General features: G+C 45.9%; 1 protein-coding gene across 5 annotated transcripts in view; it reads left to right on the forward strand.

Moving 5' to 3' along the window:
* grin2ba (glutamate receptor, ionotropic, N-methyl D-aspartate 2B, genome duplicate a) overlaps positions 1–21,970 on the forward strand; it is a 113,726-nt gene that overhangs the window by 24,178 nt on the left and 67,578 nt on the right. For all 5 annotated transcript variants that reach the window (XM_067477482.1, XM_067477480.1, XM_067477484.1 and 2 more), the window contains one exon: positions 4,490–5,119. In XM_067477482.1, the coding sequence (XP_067333583.1) occupies positions 4,490–5,119 (630 nt within the window). The remainder of the gene's footprint in view (positions 1–4,489; positions 5,120–21,970) is intronic.

Raw genomic sequence — 21,970 nt, forward strand, 5'->3', positions numbered from 1 at the left:
TCAGAGCAGCTAATAAATGTGAAAAAGTGCCAGTCGCCCTTGTCCTTCGGTTTTCGTGCAAACAACGCAATCGACAGACCTGACACTTAGCACATGTTGAGAAGAGGGTGACGAGAGAGCGCGAGCGCAAAGAATAGAGAGGTGAAGATTTGAGGAGGCATTGTTCGAAAGGGACAAAGCGATAAAAATAAAAAAATAAAAAACGCAGGGAAAGAGAAAAATCGAATTAGAGCGAAAGGAGGAGGGAATCTGAGAAGAAGAGTGCGACTGGCTCTTCAGTGTCCCCTCTCTCTGGAAGTAGAGAACATTGTGCCAGTGGTTTGGCCCCGGAGCCCTCACGAAGCCTGGCTGACGGGGCTGGTGAGTGGCTGCTACAGAACATCATGTACAGACACAGGTCCAAACACACACACACACACACACACACCACCTTCCACCTCCACAGCAGGCTGCACAGACAAGCAGCATGAATATTTATTACAGCATTTTATAATGAGTTCACACATTAGACCAACACTTCTTTCATATTCTCACTTATGGACGCGTTGCCAGGTGATTTCTCTGCTCTTTAGTATGCGGCGCAGCGGCCGAGACGTGGCCCGGTCACGTCTTGCGGTGCGGTAGGGGGGCTTACCTTCTCCAAATGCTACCACAAAGTCTTCTTCTTTTGGACGCGGTCATGTGCTGAAACAATCCCAGATCCAGCTGCAGATTAGTTTTTATGCTGGCTTTCATTTAACCAAAAAAAAAAAAAAAGCCAGTAAATGTCATTTCTAAAAATGCATTAGGGAGAGCAAGGCACTGCTAGCACTGTTCACAACCTTTCAAACTGAATTCATCAACCTCACACACACACACACACACACACACACACACATTAATGCTGCCCACAAGCGCACAAACCGTTCACGGCAGTGTTACCTCCCGGCCTGTGTAGATTTATTACTGTTAGAGCAGAACATGTTGTGATTGGAGCGGAGAGCTGTTCAGTCACATATATTAAACACAAAACCCGAACAATAAGCTGCCTGTTGGCTCACCTGTAAGCTGCTTTTGATTGACTGCAAAGCCAATTTCCCTGTGTGTGTGTGTGTGTGTGTGTGTGTGTGCAGTTAGTGTTTGTGGCACGCAGGACCCCATCAGAACTTGCCCTCTAGTTGTTGGTCTGCGTTTGACACACGCTGAGGTTGGCTGTGGACTCCCCGCGACTTATAATTGTGTGATTTATAGCTGCCCAAAAGAAAAGGGAGCCAATTATGGGTTTGTAATATGTGCGTCATGCCTCATATCCCCCGCTCTGTCAACTTTCCACTGCAACGATGTGAGCCATGTTAGCTGTGACGTTCATTAATTGCTGTTACCCAATTTATAGTCCATTTGGGTCCACTTAGACCTGGTATGGCTGGCGTGGGTAACTAGCTCGAAAACTGTGTTCAGACCTAATTGGCCGATGCCTTGTGGCATCCGTTCAGTAACAGCGGCTAAAACGACCATAACGAGACAACGCAGAAGAAGAGCCGACGTGCATCGTCTTTGTCTTGCTGTATTAGATAATGATTTCTGAAAATGTGGCCAAAAGTCAGTCACTTGTGTCCAGATGTGTTTGTCGTTATAATGCATCATACATTACATTCCATTAGAAAGGTAACAATGGATCCTTGTGTACACACAAGAAGAACTGTGTTTGATATAACAGACCTTCTCACACACACTCCAAGGATCCAAATCGCCCAGTTGGGTACATTCTACTTCTTCTTAGTCTAAAGAAAAACCCTTTTATACGATCAAAGGTCAAGAATGTTCTCCAGGATGTACGTGAACGTTTCCTTGGGATCAAGATTTCCTCAAGATCAAGAGAAGAGGATTCACCTCTAGATGCCAACAAAGAAAAGCCGCGTTGCAGTTGACATACATGAACATACACGATTCAAAGACACGTGTCAGGGTGAGCTGGTGTCATCTGGTGTTTTGGGTCTTTCAACGTCCTACATAAGATGGTGACTTGTGTCCCAACAGCAGCATCCCACAGACCAGCACTTGTGACTCAAAGCCATCTGCCGATGCAGAGAATCATCGGCCACGATGCAGAGCGGGGTCTGCAGCTACTGTCCTACAAGTCCCCTTCACCGTGCGTCGATGGAATCGCAGCGTATCTTTTGCTAATGCCCTCTTCCACTCACTGCTAATACTTAGCTCGTAGCCGCTCATTTGTACGAAAAGAAGTAGGCAGAGATCTGAAAAAAAAAAAGTGGTTTGGACTGAAATGATCAGAGTAGAGAAGGTGCCACTCATAACCCAACACTTCATCCCATCTGTCAACAAGCTGCTGGTCGTGATCATTGATGGTTTGACAAAGAGTCACAAAAAGCAGGAATGTCTCCGTAGGGATTCGGACCTCTGGGGTCTCTGAGGCCTCTGTGGTCCACTCGTGTGTAACTGATACGGTTGCTGTGTGCGCTGGTGTGGCTAATGGAGCAAATGGTGGGTGAGCGGTGAGGGCCGGCCGACGGCAAAATGGGGTCATTTCCTGTCACAACCTCGCTCGTACAATCGACAGTGTAATCCGCGTCTTTTGTGTCTTTAGGAGACACTGTGGGACTTCATGAAGACCTCGTGTTCTGAATTATCACACACTGCGTTGGATAATATAATCTGTAACTTGGAAGTGCGTGTTTTTGTGTGTGTGCGTGTGTGTGTGCATGATAGGGAGGTGGGGAGTTTGGCATGAGTGTGTGTGTTTATGTGTAAATGTGTGTGTGAGAGGAAGGAGTGTGTAAAATGCACCCATGTTAAGGATGCTACTGTACACCACTTACATGATCAATACTCACTGCCAAGCCTGTGTGTGTGTCTGTACGTCTGCTCTGTACTGTAGGCCTATTTTAATTGTTGCCATGGAAACAGAGTGCTGGCACACAAGTCCACATTCTCTCTCGCTGTCTCTCTGCTCGCCGTCTTTCTCCCTCCTCTCTCTTGCCTTTTCTCTGCGTTCTGTCGCTTCCTTCTCCTCCTCTCCGCTTTCTTTCATCTTCCTCGCGTCGCACCGAGCTCCTCCTTGGTTGACGCTTCCTCCTTCTTCCTCCTCCCCTCCTCTCCTCCTCTCCTCGTGCCTCTCATCATCACTCTCCTCCTACCTCTCCATCCTTCCTGGAAAGTGGTGTGCAATTGACTATTAACACAGGAGCCTGTAATTAGAGCTGACGAACCTCCAGCAATTATTTTCCCCTAAAGAACTTGTTCTGTCATCTCCGCATACATCCCTTTATCCCTCTCTCAATCTCCTTCGTGCTTTTTTTTCTTCCTCTTTTGTCGTTTCCTGTCTTATTAGCTGTCAGCTTCACAGGCTGGTTATTGTTTTAGTGGTTTTGTTCTTCTTTGTACCGTCCATCTGCCTTGTTAAAAGCAGTCATCTATGAGATTTACACACAATACACTGCTCACAAGGAGTTTATGAGCAACTACACCCCCGCTGTCCTGGGCATCTCTGCCCACAAAACCAGAGTGAACATCTATTCCCGCCGACTCGACACCTACACCGACTATATGCTGATGAACTCAAGAGGACACCTGCCTTCCCACACGTTAGATGTAAACAGACCTAGAACACACACACGGCTTCATCTCCAGCTGTGTTTGCTGCTGTCCCACCTTTTCTGCTCTCTCTGTCTTCTCCCCTCTCCCACCTGTCCCTTCGCTCTCCGCTGCACATCCCCATTAATGGAAAGCCCTATAAATAAGCACAGGGAAGAGGGAGTCGGAGAGAGAAAGCCATACGGTCAAGTAGAACGTGGGCGGGGAGGTGGAAGGATGGCGAGATGGACGCCATCGAGGGAAAGCGCTAAACTAGGCCAATCGGGGTTGAGGGAGGAGTGCGGCTGTCGTATCAAAGCCTTGAGACTCCACCGTCAATCACTTAATCAATTTCCGCATCGGTCAGCTTGCCCGCGTCTTGGCGTGTCGCTCATCGTGCTCTGGACCGTTTGTCAGTCGGTTTCAGCCATTCTCTGCATTATATTCCGTGTGTGACTTCCTGCGATCCTCCCTCGTTGCCATCCGCCCGTCTCAGTAGGCCGGCATCTCATCTGGAGGGAGAGTTTATATCATAATATCCAGCATAATGCAAGTTCAGAACATTGCACATGAATTATTAATTGATGTTCTATGTAAACCATATGCTTTTGTGCCACATGACTGTGTGCTTGTACACTATTTATGTGCCAAATGTGTGTCCTCCTTGTGTCTCTTTCTTCTCGGTGCACTGACATTGATATGCACTGATTCATATGATTCATGTAGCCTCTCGGCAATTCACTTTATTCAATCAGTGTTGCCTGGTGCTATGTTAACCTCTGTCTCCCTCTCTCCATCTTCTCTTCTTTATTTCATTTACTTTCTCTTTTTTTTATCCTCCTTTATCAAATCCCCACAAACCCCCACCCGTCCATCCTTTTTCTTTTGGTTCATCCCCTCCCCTTTCCTTCTTCTTCAGGTATTACTCTCCCACTCGTCCATCATGCCTGCGTGCGGCTGCCGCAGCCCCTACCCGCTTCACGGCCATTCTGGGTCCCTCACCTCGAACCCTGTGGTTGCCCAGGAGAAAGAGAGGCGAGTCCGACCCTCACATCCACCTCCGCTTTTATCGATCCATCGTCACACCAGCGCCTTTCTATGCCTTCTCCTGCTGCTCTGCCTTCTCCACCTGCCCCCAGCCTGCCAGTCACGGAGAGAGAAGGGCGGGGGGGTCGGTGGCGGCCACTATATCCCCATCCCCCAGCCGCCCCCGCACCACATGGCCCTGCCCAACATTCTGCGTGGCCTCAGCATCGCCGTTGTCCTTGTGGGCAACTCCAGCGAGGTGGCGCTGGCTGGGGCCCGGGAGAAGGAGGACTTCCTCCACATGGCGCCTAATGTGGAGGTGCTGACCATGAATGAGACGGACCCTAAAAGCATCATCAAGAGCATCTGTGACCTCATGACGGAGCACTGGCTGCAGGGTGTGGTGTTTGGGGATGACACCGACCAGGAGGCCATCGCCCAGATCCTGGACTTCATTTCAGCCCAGACCCACATCCCCATCCTCGGAGTCCGTGGGGGCTCATCCATGATCATGGCTGCTAAGGTAGGACTCTCTCTTTTTTTAATTTCTAACTTCTCTCTTACTTACGGGACCTGATTTGATATGTTGACCAATGCAGCTCCAACTAGTCAGAGACATAGACGGAGGACAGAGGACATAGTCAGACATAAGCGCAACATATTTTCTATTATTGGAGGCAAAATTTAAATCTCAGCTCGATTCCATTTCGATTGGCACTGAAGGCTGTGTTTTCACTGTGCTCACATTATACTCACCTTTTGTTCCCATCAACAAAGGTGAATATAAAGATCGTACACTTAGCTCTTCAGCTGTCCTTCACATTTCTTAGGCTGAGATGTACTTGTGTGTATTGTGTATTGTACTTCTGATAGTAACTTTCTTAGACGCCATTTTGACTGGTTTGGCTGCCATGAAGAGACAGGGAGACAGACAGAAAGACAGACGGGGTTTGGTGGGGCGTCTGACTTGAGGGACAAGCTGCCAACAGAGCTGATGCCATTGACAGAATCAGCTGGAGATTGCAGCCGAGCGGGCAGCTACTGTCGATCTCTGCCTATTTACTAGGCCTTGCCTAATGGGATTAAGCAATCTGCTGCTTTATCTGTGGCCTCGTGGGATCTAGACTTGGACCCCGTTCCGCAAAATCAGCTCATTCATTTGGTACTTTGTGCATGAATGTGGCTGAGTGTTTTGTCTGCTTTCTCTGCAGTGAAAGTCAGTTCTTTATTAAATATTTGTCCCAAGCATCAGGGTTGCCGCATTATTGTCGTCCAGTTTGTCTGCTGACCCTCTGGGATCAACAGGTTGTTGCAGCAGCAGAAGACACGAGTCGCAGTGACACGGCGAGGTCGCCGGCCACCACTGAAGCTCGTCTCACTAGAACACAAAGGGGAGAAATGGCAGAAAACCGTCCAGTCCCATTGAGACCACACTCTACTGCAGCACATTTTCTCCCAGCACACTGTCCATACATACACGCGCCTTCTGCCTTCCTGGTGCATGGATGGCTACATTACCTGTGACATTTTATGTTTTAGTACAAGCAGGGATGTGGAAGGAGGAGAGAAGCTTTTGGCTGGTAGTTGAGTTGAGTATCATTCATTAAACAAACGTGCCCTAAGTGCCCCAGGCAGCGGCAGGGAGCAGTGTTTGGTGGCAGATGTTTAAATGGATTTCCCCGGCCACAAGCCAGACTCTTGCTCTCCTGAGAGCTTCCTCCTGGCTGCACCGAGGCCCAGGAGAGTTAGGACGGGGCCGCGCTAAGGCTCAGTCTCCAAACGGATTTGTGTCTGCCTAATGGGCTGAGACAATGGAGTGGCGGAAATACGATAGAGATGGATCAGAGGGAGGGAGGGAGAGAGATGGACACACTGGGGGAAAAGTGGAGAAATTGAGATGGTGAGGATGAGACCGGGTGGAAGAAAGTCTACTTTGAGTGAAAGCAAGGAGGGAAGGAGGCGTGCGAATTATTAGAGGGGATTCGGCCACAACAGGTAGGTGATGGACAGATGAGGGTAGAGGACGAGGACCGAGTCAACAACAGAGGGAGAGAAGAAGGAAAAATGTCTCTGAAAGTGAGATGCTGAGCGGGATAAGGAGCAGAGGAGGGGGAGGAAAATACGGACTGTGTGGACAGCAGAGATGGAGAAAAAGCGATAGGAAGTAATTGAGGGAGATAGAATAAAAAGACGAGTTATGGAGCTTAGGAGAAATTGGGCCTGTGAGTAAGCGGCCGAGGAAATAGACTGACAAAGACCGGGAAATGGGGAGTGCAGTATGAGGTGTTTATCTTACGGCGTCGCACAGACCCATCAAGACTGAAGGCCAAATACTGCTATTACAGTTGGCAAGACAACCCCTTCTTTTTCATTGCACTTTCAAGGAAGGGCGATAACAGGGCGACACGCAGAAGGCGGAGAGTACGGCTTTCACATTTTTAGTGTGGGCTGAATGGGAAAAGAATTCAGAGGCGACTCCATAAAAGATGCTCGGTGGACGACTGTAGTTCTGTGTGAGGACTCAGGTCGAAGCAGAATCATAGATCTCTGCTCACATATGCATCCAGGAGGAGTGTTATTTGGTATTTGTGGTTAATGAGAAACACTAAAGCTGAGCTCTGTGTGTGTGTGTGTGTGTGTGTGTGCAGTATCACCACTCAAGATTTAAAGGGGAACAGATGACGTCATCTGGAGGAGCTCTGGAAAAGCAGGTCGACCATGATTACAAACTCCATTGTACAAGCAAAGACAGGACTTAATGTGAACTGAAAGCTCCTCCAAGTGATGTCATCTGGAAGCATTTCTCAGCTAGAGGAAGAGAGATATTTTATAGGGATGTTGAGTGGCATTCTTTACTCAACACAAGGCTCCTTTTTTATCAGCCTCACTATGCTGTGAATCTTCTGTAACAAGAACGAAACTGGATTTAAAAAAAAAAAGTATTTATTTTTTTTAGAGCAAAACTTGAGCAGTAGCTCATCCATAAAAAGTGGGACTTTCCAGCCACCACAGCGACTGCTTTAACAAAGTGGCTGCTGTGTAGTTACTGCTAGTGCAGAGGAAGTGGGAGAAAGTAGGAGAGTTAAATAGATAAAGGGATGGAAGGCGGAAGCCAGACAGCTTCGGTATTACCAAGGAATGAAAGAGAAGGCCGAGGAGCAGAGAGAGATGGATGGAGGCAAAGGCCACTCACATCTATATCAATGAGCGAAATCAGTGAGGGGGGGCTGGGCGGTATGAGGATCGGTGCCCCGAGTGCACGGCTGCATGAAAGAGAGAGCCGGGGACGGGGGGAGGCAGAGGGGGCGGTGTTTGCAGGAAGTGTAGCAGCAGCAGCAGCAGCAGATGGATCGGTGCACGAAGAAGCTGCCTAGTTTCTCAGGAAATGGCCTCCTGAACCAAGGAGGAAAAACGGAGGACGAAGAGATGGATAGAGTGCAGCTGTGGCCACATCTGTGAAAGACTCGACAAGATGAAGGAGGATATGAGGAGAAAGCGTCCAACTCTTTCAGTGTGTGTGTGTGTGTGTGTGTGTGTGTGTGAGCTCGCCAACATGGCAGCATTCGCCAGTCTTTTGTCAGTAGTGGTTCCCAGCACCACCCTGCTCGTTGTCCCTCTACAGCGTGTGTTGGACTGAACTAATCAGTGTGATCTAAAGCTTTGGCTAATGCTTATATCATCAGGACACGCAGAGCCATTTTCCTCAGCGTGTCTAGAAGGTGCAGCTTTGTAATAGTACAAATAGCTGTAGTTGTTGCTGGTCACCCCAGGGCCACTTCTCAATATGAACAGTGAGCTAATCTGTGAGCGGCGGCGGCTGCTGCTGTAGATTAGCGGAGAGATTGCACCCGCTTGCGCGCGGGATTTAAACGTAAGGTCGTGTACAATTAACGAAGACGGAAGAAAACAGGCGGCGGCGGCGGCCTGAGGGAAGCCGTGGAAGGATGTGATAACAGTTGCACGCGTGCAAACGTATGCAGCCAGACACATGAGACACATGAGACACACTGTAAGACAATTAGTGCACAGATATTCAATAGATAAGAGCAGAAATTCAGAAGCACGTCACACCAACACACAAACAAGCTCGCTCGACGCCATCTTTTGTGGAACTGGCGGCTCCAGGAACAAAACAGCAGGACGTGATCAATTTTGCCCAAGTAACTCAGGCTTTTCACCGCTTCAAATGTGGTCGTTTGCCTGTGGGCGTCCGAGACGTTTGGTGAGAAAAGAAAAGCAGCGATTTGTGGGAGTCTTTGTGTTTTCTGTGTGTGTGTGTACAGTGCTGCTAATTCTTCAGGGCAGATGATGGTGTAAAGCTAGTGTTGAACTGTGCTCGGGGATAATTGTTGTGGAGGAAGTGTGTGTGTGTGTGTGTGTGTGTGTGTGTGTTTGCCTGAACCGTTTTATCACGGCACAGAAGAGCAATTAATGCTCGTACCTCATTTTCCAAGGAACCGTGTTCCCTTTGCTCCTCCGCAGTTATGTGTTCACCCGCAGTTCAAGCCTGGTTTTTGGTTTTTTTTTTTTCACCCCAAAACAAATGAATATCTTCCCTGGTCGAGGTGTCCTCACCGTGTCCTCTTGGGACTTTTAGCCGAATGTGCGGAACATAAACGCGTCTGCATTTATGTTCCCAATTAATGTCCTGCAGCAGCACCTATTGTTGCAGCAATCACACAGGTCCTGTACTCTATTAATGTGATGCTCTGTTCTGCTCGGCAGCACCGAGTCCCAGCTCAAACACAGGCCCAATTAGGAGCATTTGTAAACGATAAGAGAATTAAAAGGGAGTGTTCCTGTGCCCGATGTCTCTCTGTGTCTCTTTTCATCTCTTCTCCCACTAATTGTTCAGTTCATTCATGTTTTCTGTTGCTGTGTCCAGTGAAGCACAGTAAACCTCGTAACATCTTTCTGATCCGTCCTTTAATCCTGGATGCTGCTGCCTTTTGTCCAGTTTTAGTCCCTGTTGCTTCGTTGTTAGTGGTTTTTACAGTGTGTGTGTGTGTGTGTGCACCCAGCAATCTCTTACACGTCTGTATTTAACTGCAAGACCTAGAAAACTTTATTTTATTTTATTTTTTACTTTTTAATATTATACTAACACCTAGCAATTATTTTTTCAGTTATTGTCCCAGTAAGTTCTTTTTTCACATTTTTCAATTAAAATAAAAATTCCATTTATATTTTAATATTTTATTCGTTCCTCTTCACTTTAAACAAACAAACATGACAAAGTCTGTACTGCAGGACTGGTTCCGTTCAGGTTGGGGGAATGTGGTGCATCTACATTTAGCAGTTCAACAGCAAAATCACTCAAACACTTAGCAGAGCTCCATGTTGTTTGGCCTCTGCCTCATCCCGTCAAGCCAACAGCTTTCAGCTTGTCCCGTGTTCCTCACGTTGATTCGGCATGAGTTTTTACGCTGGATGCCCTTTTCCTGCCACAACCCTCCCATTTTGTGCTATAGTGGCCCGACCGTTGGTGCCATGGCTACAATAAAACACGCGGAGCTGCGACTTTCATAAAGTTCTGTGCCCGGTGTCAGGAAACACGGCGAAACCAATTTCATTTTGAGACAACTTGCAAATCGCCACCGTTTGATTCCCGTGAATAATTTCCAAACAACAGAGGAAGCTTTTTTTTTTTCTTGCTCGACCAACTCGACCTTACGCCATGTTTGTTGTGTTTGTGGACATGTGTCCAGCTAATGAGCCTGATTGAGGGAGAAATCCGGGGATTTCTTCCAATTTAAGAAGCTATTTGGCGACAATGAGTATGAAACAACTTTTCTCTCTCCACTTTCGACTCTCTACAAGTGGTCAAGATGGCCGCCCTCCCTGAGCCTGGTTCTGCTGGAGGTTTAAAGGATGGTTTTAATCACAAAGAATAAAACTAATTAGTCCAGCGTGTAATCGGTGCTGATTGTGACAGCTGTGGTCCCTCTGTCCCTCCATCCTATTCCAGCTTTGATGAAACCTCTTCACTATCAAGAGGAGAAGCTAAAGTGTCACTAACATTGTTATGATGAGAATTAACATCAATTCTGGAACTTCTTCTGGAAGAAATGCATCGGAGAATAACTTTAATGTAAATCATGTTAAATTATCTCATAAATGTTGTGCTGCTCCATCTTTGTGCTTTGTCTCAGCTCTCAGAGGCCTCTAGATGATTTTTATTCTTAAATTTCATCTTCCCTTAATAACATTTGTGCAACAGGTCGAGCAGCTAAATTGGCTTTGGAACCGGATTTTGGAAGATGGACAAAAACTGCAGTTTGATTCCACGGATGCAGCAGGTTGTTAATAGACTTCATCTGTTGATGAAGAACACTTTCATCCTCGTTCTCATTTTACATTTCTTTCGGTTTTAGTCTTGTTCTCGTTGGGGGAAGCAGGTTGTCAGTTAAGTGAAATTAACTTTGCAGTGAACTGGGCGTCATGGTGCAACATGGCTTGGGGGAAAATGTCCCACTACTGGTCTCGTTTTACCTTCTCATTGTCCTGGTTTAGAAAATGTGACAACCCACAGTGTGTGTTCCCCTTTTTCTGGAGAGAAAAAGATGGAGGGGGAGAGAGAGAGAGAGAGAGAGAGAGAGAGGAGAAATATTTGGAAGAGGAGAAATATTGAGTCCTAAATTTATGTGTCCCATTTTCCAACCCCGTTGGTCTCAATTTACTCTGGCCATTTAGAATGTGGCCACTTTTAAACTCACCCATAACTTTCTCCTACACCTCCCCCCCCGCCCCCCCGAGCTGCCTCACTTTCACTCTTTCCACCTCCCATTGTTTCTGTCCTCAGGTCTGTTGCTTTGCAGTGAAGACGGATTGTTTTCCAGCGCACACAGTGGGTGTGTGTACCCAGTCATGGCTGTGGGGAAATACTAAGAAATGAAACGAGATACACTTCCATGAAATCACAGCCAAGTCACACAAGCAAAAAAAAGTATTTTCTGTTGGACTGAACTGTCCTTACACCCTGGCTCTGTCCACCTACAGACCCAGGCCTTCAGTGGTCTTCGTTCTGTGTCTTCATGAATGTGGTCAGCCGGTAGAGGTTTGCTTCATCTTGTGGCAGCTCACAGGAGGCAGACTGACCTTCTTCCCTCTAAACTCGTACTAAACTGTTTTGCATCTTGCATGAGTTGCGGTAAGATCGTCATCAATCCACTGCAGCTGGGCAAATCACGTTCTTCTGTCAAAACAAATATGGCGGCGACTGGTGTTTAATAAACTGAACAAGTGTTGGTGAAAAGTACAAAAAGTGAAGGACAAAAGATGAACAACTCAGATCTGGATGGAGAAACGTGGACAACATGGACTGTAGGGTCTACACATGCACATGAAGGTAAAATAATTTGGGAAAACAAAGAAATGTTCAGGTAACGTTCCAGTTACTGTGAACTAGATCTTCAGACTTTAGCACAGCAGAGTTTGTACTCAACTAGACGTTTGTCAATTATCTTAAAACAGCTGTAAACCACAGACATTTTTCCAACGTTAGCTACCTGCAGAGGTTAACATGTTTTCAGGCGCAGCATCGAGTTTCACTGTACGGTTAACACATTTTACACAGGATGGTGAGGTGGTGCTGTTAAGCCACAGACGCGAGCGACCTCACCGCTCTGGTTTTATCTCAGCTCTCCCCTCTTTTCTTTATTCTCGCTCTCTGTCCATGGAAAACAGTCCCCTCCATCCCAGCACCTCATCAGGACTCCTGACTGTCTCTGGACGCTCGCCGAACCGTCTCTGCACAGCTTTCCTCACTCCTTATTAGCCTTATCTCCACCTGCCACCGCTTTAATTCCGCGGTAGAGAGCGAATGATGAACCTCTATCTATTCATGGGCAGAGATGAGTGAGTGCTTCTCGGTTTATACGCAGATGATGGACGAGGGGAGAGCAGAGACCCCAGCACCCTCACCATGAAAGGATCAAAGACCCGCTGCTCCACCCTGCCTAACCTTTAACACAACCGCTTCCCCTCCAACTGTTCCCGTCTGTCAACTTACAAAGCTCCGTGCCTCTTGTCCCTGGTGGCGGGTGGTGTGACAGTCCTGTAAACAATCACAGATTGAGCCCTTGCAACACCCAGTGTGTTCCTGTGAGAATGTAATCGAGTGAGAGTTCACTTTGTCTTTGTCAGTCCGAGGTGGCACCATTAGTAGCTTGACATGCATAAATCTCTCCTGCGTTCATTCACTTTCATTTACATTACCACAGTCAACAAACCTTTGCTGAATAGCTTGGCAGCCTCCAACTGGACATAGTAATTTGTGCTGCAGAGCCAGATTTGGCCAAATTGTTATGGCACCCAACAAAAACAAGCTGTGAAAGTGTGTCTTAATCATCCTTCATCTGCTTCAGGCCATTGAAGCAGGCTATTACAATAATTAAACCACAATATATTCGTTTTAAAAATGCCATTAAAATGCCATCACTGAACGCAGCACTTTCAAATGCCAACATAACAAACATAATTGCATGCAAACATTTCTGACAGCTCCACCAAAAACTCCGGCATGATGAACTTGTGAAAGACAGAGGCTGTGTCGGAAATCACCCCCTACTCGCTCAGTCCCTGCTCCCTGTATCATGTACTTGAAGCACTGCACTCAGTAGTGAGCGGTCGATTGACATTTTGGACACTTACTAACTGCCACGCTGCGTCAACACTGACAGCTGTGGGATTGTTGTCTGCCAGCCGTGTGCTCGACTTGTAATGGTGCATTGTGGGATACTGTGAGTGCACGATATAGTGGATAGAGTGACACACTATGGCAAATGCACGGCCGGAATGTGCAGTAAGTGCGTTGAAGGGCAACTTCATTGCATATCAACTTGCTCTCGATGGCTTTAGTTTAGGATGTGTGATGTGTTGACATCACCTGGAGGAGTTTTTCTCATCATTAGTAGTTTTGATGATGTCATCTGGGGGAGCTGTGGGAAAGCAGTATTACCATGATTACAAGTTCCATAGCAACAAGATGACATAACCTGAGCTGAAGGTTCCTCCAAGTGATGTCGTCTGGAGGCATTTTTCAGCTAGAAGATTTTATAATGTAGGGAAGTCGAAGGGAAGTTTGATGGGATTCAGTTACGTGTTCTATTCAAACTAGACCCAAAAGAAGCAAGTTCAGAAATCAGTTGAGGCGTCGTTTGAAGCATTAAAGTTCACAAATTGGACAAAAAATGTCTCTAAATTACAGTTTCCCTGGATTCATTAAATGAAAAAAACGGATGCTAATAAAAGTGGAAGTACATATTTAAGGCCGTCTGGATCGTTTTTTTTTTTTTTTTTCACAAAAACTCAATTAGTTACATTTGGACTTAGCAGAAAACTGCCCCTTGACCTTTCTGCCTGAGTCCAACCACCTTCTGTTGACATGCTGCTCATGCTGACTACTTCCTGCTGACGGCTGCCCTCTTCCTGTTCAAGCAGCCCCTCCAGAGAAAAGCACACTCAAGCTGGCCAACAGTCAGAAATGTAAAGATGAAGGGTTCACGTCATGTAATGCAAAAAAAAAAAAAAAAAAACAGCAGTAAAATGATGATAGTTGATCAGTTAGTTACAAAGATGAATCTTCTGTTGATCAGCTGATTAACAGACTAATTATTCGAGCTCATATCATATCAAAAATTAGACTCATGAATCATATCCTACAAATTTGTTTAATCCTTTCACAAATTTTTTACTTTTAGCTGTTTTTTTTGACAGACCTCTTTTCTAATTTCATCCTTTTTGCTTTTGCCACCTCCCTCTTGCTTTGTCTGTGCTGTGTCTCATCAAAAAAACGAAAGCGCTAGGGAAGGGAAGGCAGCAAGGGAAGGCAGGAAGGTAGGATAACAGAAGGAAGGGAAGGAAGGAGGCGCAAATGGAGAAGAGATGGAGAAGGAGTAAAGAAGGGAGGATGAAGAGAGGAGGAAGCAGGGATGTGGAAGAAGGAGAAGGATGCGAATGTGCTCGCTCAATTACTCAGCAGTGCTGTGCCAAGCTGGCCCTCATCAGAGACACATGCTGCGACACACACACACACACACACACACACACACACACACACACACAATAGCCTATACATCAGACCAACATGTTCCTATGTGTTCCTGCTGACCTACAGAATAAACATTATTCAATCTAGAGACTCTCTGTGCTGACTGTGGACGCACACACACACACACACACACACATGCAAAAACACACAGTTTTGCACATTCACCTGATTCCAGGTGACGACCTCTTTAGGCGTCGTCCCATCTGAGACGAATCCCAGGTGGGAGAACTGCGTGCGATCGCGACTAAAAGCACTGATTACATTTGTGGACATTAACCTGCACATTTTCACGTCCCCTCAGTCCCTTTGTTCTTTTTGCAGTGAGTTATTCAGACGTAGCATCATTGTAATTGCCAACACAAGTGGCCTCTCTGAAACAAATCCCATCGCAACGGAAGCTTTTCTACCTCTGAATAAAACAAAGAAGAAACGCAGAAAATATCTTTTTGCTCAACCCCATTCTGTCTCGTTGCATCTCTACTTTTTTTTTTTTCTTTTTGGTTTTTCTCTCGCCTGCTCCTTCACCCTCTTTCTCCTCCCTCCTTCTCACGTTATGTGAGTTGAGGCGAGCTGCTCTGATGAATGTAAATGTTGTCCCTCCCTTCTCTTGTTCTCCTAAAATTACAGCAAACACCACCTCCTCTTTTTGCTCTTCACTCCCTCGGCCTGCCTGCTTTTGCACACAGGCCTGCAAGTTCGTCCTCGCACGTCGCCGTCTTCGCCGTTCGTACCAACACCTTTGGAGACACAGTACACAGACGTGTGAGTCAGACGTGACAAATGGAGGATGTAGGATTACTGTGTGTGGATACTTTGAAGACAATATAAATGCTTCGCCTGCCAACGCAGTGTGAATACACTTGTCTCATTAGCCTCATCTTTGAATTGATCGTTAGTACCAGAGTTTCATATTTGAATATGAACTTTTTGTGGATGAAACCACCTGCATCTAAACAGCTGCTGTGTGCAGCATGTTGTTGTTGTTGTTGCGGTTTCTTCTGCTGTGATCTCACTATTTTCTGATCACGTTATTATCACGTACATTATCTTTAACCTCTCATCCTGTTTAGGGTCACGGGGGGCTGGAGTCTGTCACAGTGAGACACCCTGGACAGGTCCCTGGTCAGATAGACATACACCGTGTTTACGTGCATGCACTTGAGTAACCGGGGTAATCGGAGAAATCAGCTTTCTGGCGAAGTCAGGAAATGATGTTAACGTGCACGTAAGAAACCTGGTTCCTGGAAACATGCAGCAGTAACATGATTCTTCCTCCACCTTGCAACTTATAGTGGAAAAAAAAAAAGCTGCTTTCTGACTTTTCTGTTTTTGTGTGTGAGTTTGTGACAGAACTGTTTGAATTTCAAAAATCCTGCTTGTACGAGGCAGTTTGTTAGTTACCTTTTCTGCCGGACTTTGTTTTAAAAACGAGGTGGCGTCGCCTCCTTTCTTTCACTCAGCTGTGTGTTCCTGTCATGGACAGTTTGACGGAGCTGATTGGAAACCTGCGTACTCCGACAGAAATCTACCTGGGGACGCCAGGTTTCTCTGATCCCCTACCCCGATTTTACACAAGCACTGTCTGTCCCCCTGCAGCCGTCACAACAAGTCACCTTTAACTAAAGTCTGTCTCTCTATGCTTTTGTGGATGTTTTGTGATCGTTGAGGCAACAGAATGTCTGATTTAGTTTTCCCTGTTGCAACAATTGGGATGCGTGTTGCATAGTTTTGTGATGTTTTAAGTTGCAAGGTCGCCCAGAATTCACAGGGGATGGGCTGAATTATTGTTGTGAACGCATCACATGACGAGCTCCTGGAGGGTGCGTGTCAGCGTCAGCCATTTTGTGGCTTCTTGTGTTTTTATTTCTACAAAAAGGGACAGTTGCTGCTTTTCAAAAGCAGTAAAGAAAGATACCACTAAGGTCCAGTGTGTCCACATAGTGGGAGTCCCTAGACCACTTTAGCTGCAAAACCAGCTCAGACACACACTGACATAAACATACATGAGTTGACAGCTCTCAGGCTTTTATTTCAGTGCTGTAAGTCACAAATGAAGCACGTAGCACAGTAACCGTGTGTGTTAGTCGGGTTGTGCTTACGACACCATGCACTGAATTTACTGGGCCCAGTATCCCAATATGGATCACATTAGAAGAACCACATAAAGAACCAGTGGGGCTTAAATTAATGGTTAAACATTTTGGGAAGGTGCCACCGTCTTGTTTGGTTTTTAAGCAGTTCCCAGTCCACGCTGAGTGACATCAGCCGCAATTCTTCTCCTTTTAAAAAGGGCTGTTCTTTTGAAGGCTTTTCTATTTCAACCCGTAGCCAAATGGTTGTTGAATTATTTAAATTCCTTTGATTAAAAACCTTCAGAAAGAAGGTTTAAATGAGGCTCTCGTTTGTTGAGTTAAAGAAGTTAAGGATCTGTTGTTACACGGAGCTTCATTTCAATATGAGACAATATCAGCCGTCACAGTCTTCATCACGTTCTCATTAGACAGTTTTAAACCTCATCATCTTCGACTGAAGATTTGATTATTTGTCATCTCATTACCACGCTCGCTTTCATCAGTCATTATCATCAATAAACCGACTCGCGCCCGGTGTTTCGTTATGTGCATTAGTTCCTGTTTTTGTTCTCTGTCACATCCAGTCCAGTGTCAGACGCTCTCGTTGGCTCGACTGGAGCTTTGACCGCCCTGTTCTCCGTCAAAGGCTGATTTGCATTAGCAAAGTCAAACAGGCTTAATAGACTTTTATTGGCAAGAGGCGGCCGAGCACTTGGGGCTTTTAAACAATGGCGCATGCTAATAAACGGAACGCCGTGTACCAGGACGACAGCGGAACAACAAACCTGCACTGTGTGGACGTGTGCAGCCGTTTCCACAAGCCTTCATCAGCACATCCATTTGCCTTTATTGTGCTAAGTGTGTTTACACGTTAAATATGATTCAAAAGCAGCCGTAATGGCACAGAGAAATAAGATCACGGCACTTCTAACCAGGCCTAACATTCATGGCATGCATCAGTGAGTCTTTGTATAGTTCTTCCAACTTCAGGCCAAGTTTTTGTATTTTGTTCTGTGAGATAAGAATGTGGAAGTAATAGACCAACGCTGTGTTGGATTCTCACCTTGTTCTGGATAACGGCCAGCTGATAGTAACAGCTACCTACAGCGTGTTTGTGCATCGGATTTGATGAAGCAGTTTCTGCAGCATTTCTGTAGCTGAGCCGTTATCGCAGTCAGTGATGCCAGCAACACAGATAAGTGCCCCCCCCCCCCAAAAAAAGAGAGAGATCCAAATGTACGCCTGCTTGTGTGATTGGATCTTGCACTGTGATTTATGTGACCACACAAAACAAAAGACTGAATATGTGCTGCATAAAGTGAGAGAAGCATCCAGAAAGTAAATGAGGAGACGGGGGTCACAGTTTGACTTTGCTGCAGTGGGACGCCTGAATAGTAAGTGGGTTTCTTCTTTTTTTCTTTTTTTTTCAAAGACTTGGTAAGTGTCTGATTACACTGTCTTCATGAAGTGTGACAGCATCAGAAATGTGTTTTCCCCTCAGGGAGACACAGCAGCTACACGTCATATACGCATGAGCTGCGATCGTGGGATCTGCCGACTCCCCCCGGGCACGTGTAGCTTTGTTTTAAGGACTCTACTCACAGAACCGGAGCTTAGCACTGCGTTGAACGGTGGGACGTGCATCCATGTTGGACACTTCAGGACGTGCTTCTGAGGACTTAGTGCGGCCTTCATTTGTTAGAGCTGCAACTTCGGCAAACACCGACCCAAAAAGCATTTTCCCCATAAACGTCTCCGAAAACAGCGAATGCTTTTTTTTCTCTGGCTGCAACGCACCTTGTGAATTAACTCGTTTCTTAGCAGAATTTCATTCACTCGGTCCAGTTTCCTTCTGGAAAGTCTAGCAGCGGTGTAGGGTTATTGAATTTCATCCCGTTCGTGTGCGCGCTGAGCTGACAGGACTCTGTGGGCCCAAAAACCCGCGGACGATTTCTTTTTAAGGTGGAGCTTTCATTTGCACATTTGTCAAAGGTTGCAGCTCCGGGGCTTTTTCTGTTGTCACACCACATGAAAGCTGCCTGTTAACATGCTGACTGTCACATGGCTAATTAGAATTGCCCCTTCGGTGCGACGCCGCTGCCCTGCAGAGGTGCCTCGTCGTTTCTGAATGCTTGTTTTTAATGCGGCGTTTGCATCAGGCACTGTAAACCCGCTGCACGTCGCCTTTCACTTTAAATGCTAATGAACGTCGCTACCTCAAAAGCATTGAAAACCATAATTATATCAATATCTGCTGAGTGTGTGTGTGTGTGTGTGTGTGTGCGTTTATTTATTTATTTATTTATTTATTTACTGTTTAAGAATAATATAGACTCCAAAAAGCAGAGAAGAGAAAGTTGCAGCAGCGTTTGATTCAATGTCAGTAGGGGGACACACGGGGCTTCAGGGGTGTCCGACTTACCCGCTCAGCTCTCTCTGGGCACGAACGTTGCTCTTCTTTGTGTTTCGCCCTGCAGGACTTTCTGTTATCAAGAAGCTTATCCACCCGTTTCTGTTTTTGAGCTCCACTATTTTCAGAATAATTTCCCTTCGCACGTCTTCGCTCTGACTTATGTGGCAGGAGCAACGGTGTTGACAGAGTTGTTTGTGCCGATGATGGATTGAGTCACGAAACATGCAGCTCAGAAACACAGTGAGAGACACTGGCAGCTTTCTGTGTGTGAATCTGCCTTTTGTGTATGCGGTGCATTTTTTACATAGTGTAGTGCTGCACCTGACCCACATGGCAGGAGTAACACTTTGTTCCTGCACGGAGTAGAACAACATCTCTGAGCGCTGGGAATGTGCTGGTACTAACATCATCATCTTCAGTATCAGGCTCCTGGTCACATCACTGCTTCTGCAGATGCATGTGAATCACTGACCACTGGAGATGAACGTAGGACGCATTGCATTTTAAAACGCTTTAGTAACCTGTCGTAACCCTGGATACGCTCTCTTTTTGGAGGCGACACGCAGCAGGTTATGAACGCGCTCTGTGTGGTTATTGGGCCCCTGCATGTGAAAACTGGGTTATTGTCTCTGATGCCCCGGAGCAAAGCAGAGAGCGAGCAACATGCTTTGCTGCCTACAGTAATATCAACGTACTGTCTAGTATCAGTGCTCACATTTTCACAGCTCCTGTTAAAGATGAACTCACTGCACCCAGTCGATTCTTTAACTTAAAACTTTAAACTTGTCTGGAAAAGATCTCGCTGTTGTGTCGTTGCTACAAATGAACAGCTAATTACAACAGATCCCGTCTTTGTGCATGGACAGCAGATAAAAATCCAACTGTCCTCTCTGATCTTCATCCTGTCAGACTGATCAAAATGCTGTTGAGCATCACTGAGTGGTGATGCAAAGGGTCAGCAGCATGACTTGTGTAACAAACTATCAGTGCGTCTCCTGAATACTAAAGAAAAATGTTTTCTGCCTGACTCGTATTTATTTACGCAGCCTTTCTCTACTAACTCTGAATACTGCATGAAGCCGTCACACACTGTTACTTTTGCATCTTCTGCTTTGACCTTCACACTCATTGCTATTGTCTGCTTTGTACGCTGGCAATTTACAAATTTATTCTCTTCCTCTTGTGGGAGGTTTTGTGTGTCCTCTTTTATAAGAGAATCAGAAGAGTGCTTAAACGCGACACAGGGTCAGCAGCACACAAGGGTCACACACTCCTTCATTGTTTTTTCCACGAGCATATGAAAGCTGCTCCTCAGAGTCGGTTTGGCTCCTTGTTTCCAACAAGGAGGCCTCAAGAAGTTTAAATCACAAATCAGCCCAGTTGCAGATTTTGTTGCCTTCAATTTGGCCATGAAACCATAAAAACACAACACAATGGGGCTGAGTCCAAAGTGAGCTCAAAGGTTTGTGCCGATCCTTCGTCTACCACGGGTGATCAGCAACTTCTGCTCAGTGAGAAGTTTGAAATAGTTCGTTAAGTTCGTTAAGTTCGTTAAAGCCAAAGCAAGCTTTGTTTTTTCTTTCATTAAATCAGAAAATGAATGGAAACTAGTATAAAATTGATCAAGTGACGTTAGTTTCATACAGGTGTGAGAGCAATGAAACGATTTGAGTTGATCCGAGATGAGGTCTTTCCACAAATGTATCTCTTCTGTATTTAGGTTTAGACCTTTGCACCTGCTAGGCCATAGCAAAAAGGTGGTGTAGCTGACTGGGGAAAAAAAAAACGGAAGACGGAGAGGACGCAAAATATCAAAAGTATTTTCCCTGTCGTTATGTGTTCAGTCACTGTTTTTATCAAGTTTTATATCAGCAGGCAGCATTTTAAACGCTACTGCAAACAGCTCTTTGCACCGAGGGCAACGAGCGACGCTGGGACGATGCTGCGTAGTGCGACAAACCTGCCAGTGTGCGTCGCCGCTGGTGTTTATCGCCCTGCAGGATGGTGTCCGATGCAAGTTACTGTATGGGGAGTATTGCAGTGTGGAATCTTAAAGGCTTAGTGCTGTTTGTATCTGCATCTACAATCAGCTGCTGCTGAAAGAAACACTCAAAAACTGAACGATATTATTCTCCAATCAAATTTCTACTTAAGTAAAAGTAAGTACAGGATTTATATTTGGCTTAAAGTATTAAAAGTACTTGACAATATTTTTTCTCTATTCTTTATTGTGGACCAGTGCTGCTTCGTGTTTGGGGGGGACATTAACTAATTAACGGTAACAGACATAAATGATGGTTTAAACATCTGATGCTTTGTTTTGTTTGTTTTGTTTCTAATCTACTCATGTCGAGTGAGACGCCAAGTTCAAGTTCAGGAAGCCAAAGAGTAAAATTACTGCATAGCAGCTCACTCTGAGTAAGTCTTTTATATAAGACCATGGAAGGAGGAACTGACACTGTGCCTGTTTCTCTAGTGATTTCTTTTCATTAAAATACGGAAAACGTGGTTTATTCCAAAATGTGCGAAGTGACGTGAACAGTAACAAAGTACTGTTCAAAGGAGGCGAATCATGACCTGTTTGGCTTTCGATAGCCGAACACAAGCGAGTTGCTAAGAGTGTTACCATCCCAGTTCACAGAGAGTCAAACGTGCTCCACCTCTGCGGTCATCACCTGAAACAAGAGCTCGTAAAGAAGCAGGGACCCGGCGAGAGCAGTTTGATGTTTTACAGCCGAAGGCTTGATGGCTGTCAAAGTGCTGGAAGAGATGGGATTGAAAAGAAATTTAGTGGTGGACGTTTTATCAGCTTTTCTGCAGGATGCAAGAGAAAAATGG

This window comes from Channa argus, chromosome 15 (assembly GCF_033026475.1).
Source record: "Channa argus isolate prfri chromosome 15, Channa argus male v1.0, whole genome shotgun sequence".
NCBI classification, from domain to species: Eukaryota; Metazoa; Chordata; class Actinopteri; order Anabantiformes; family Channidae; genus Channa; species Channa argus.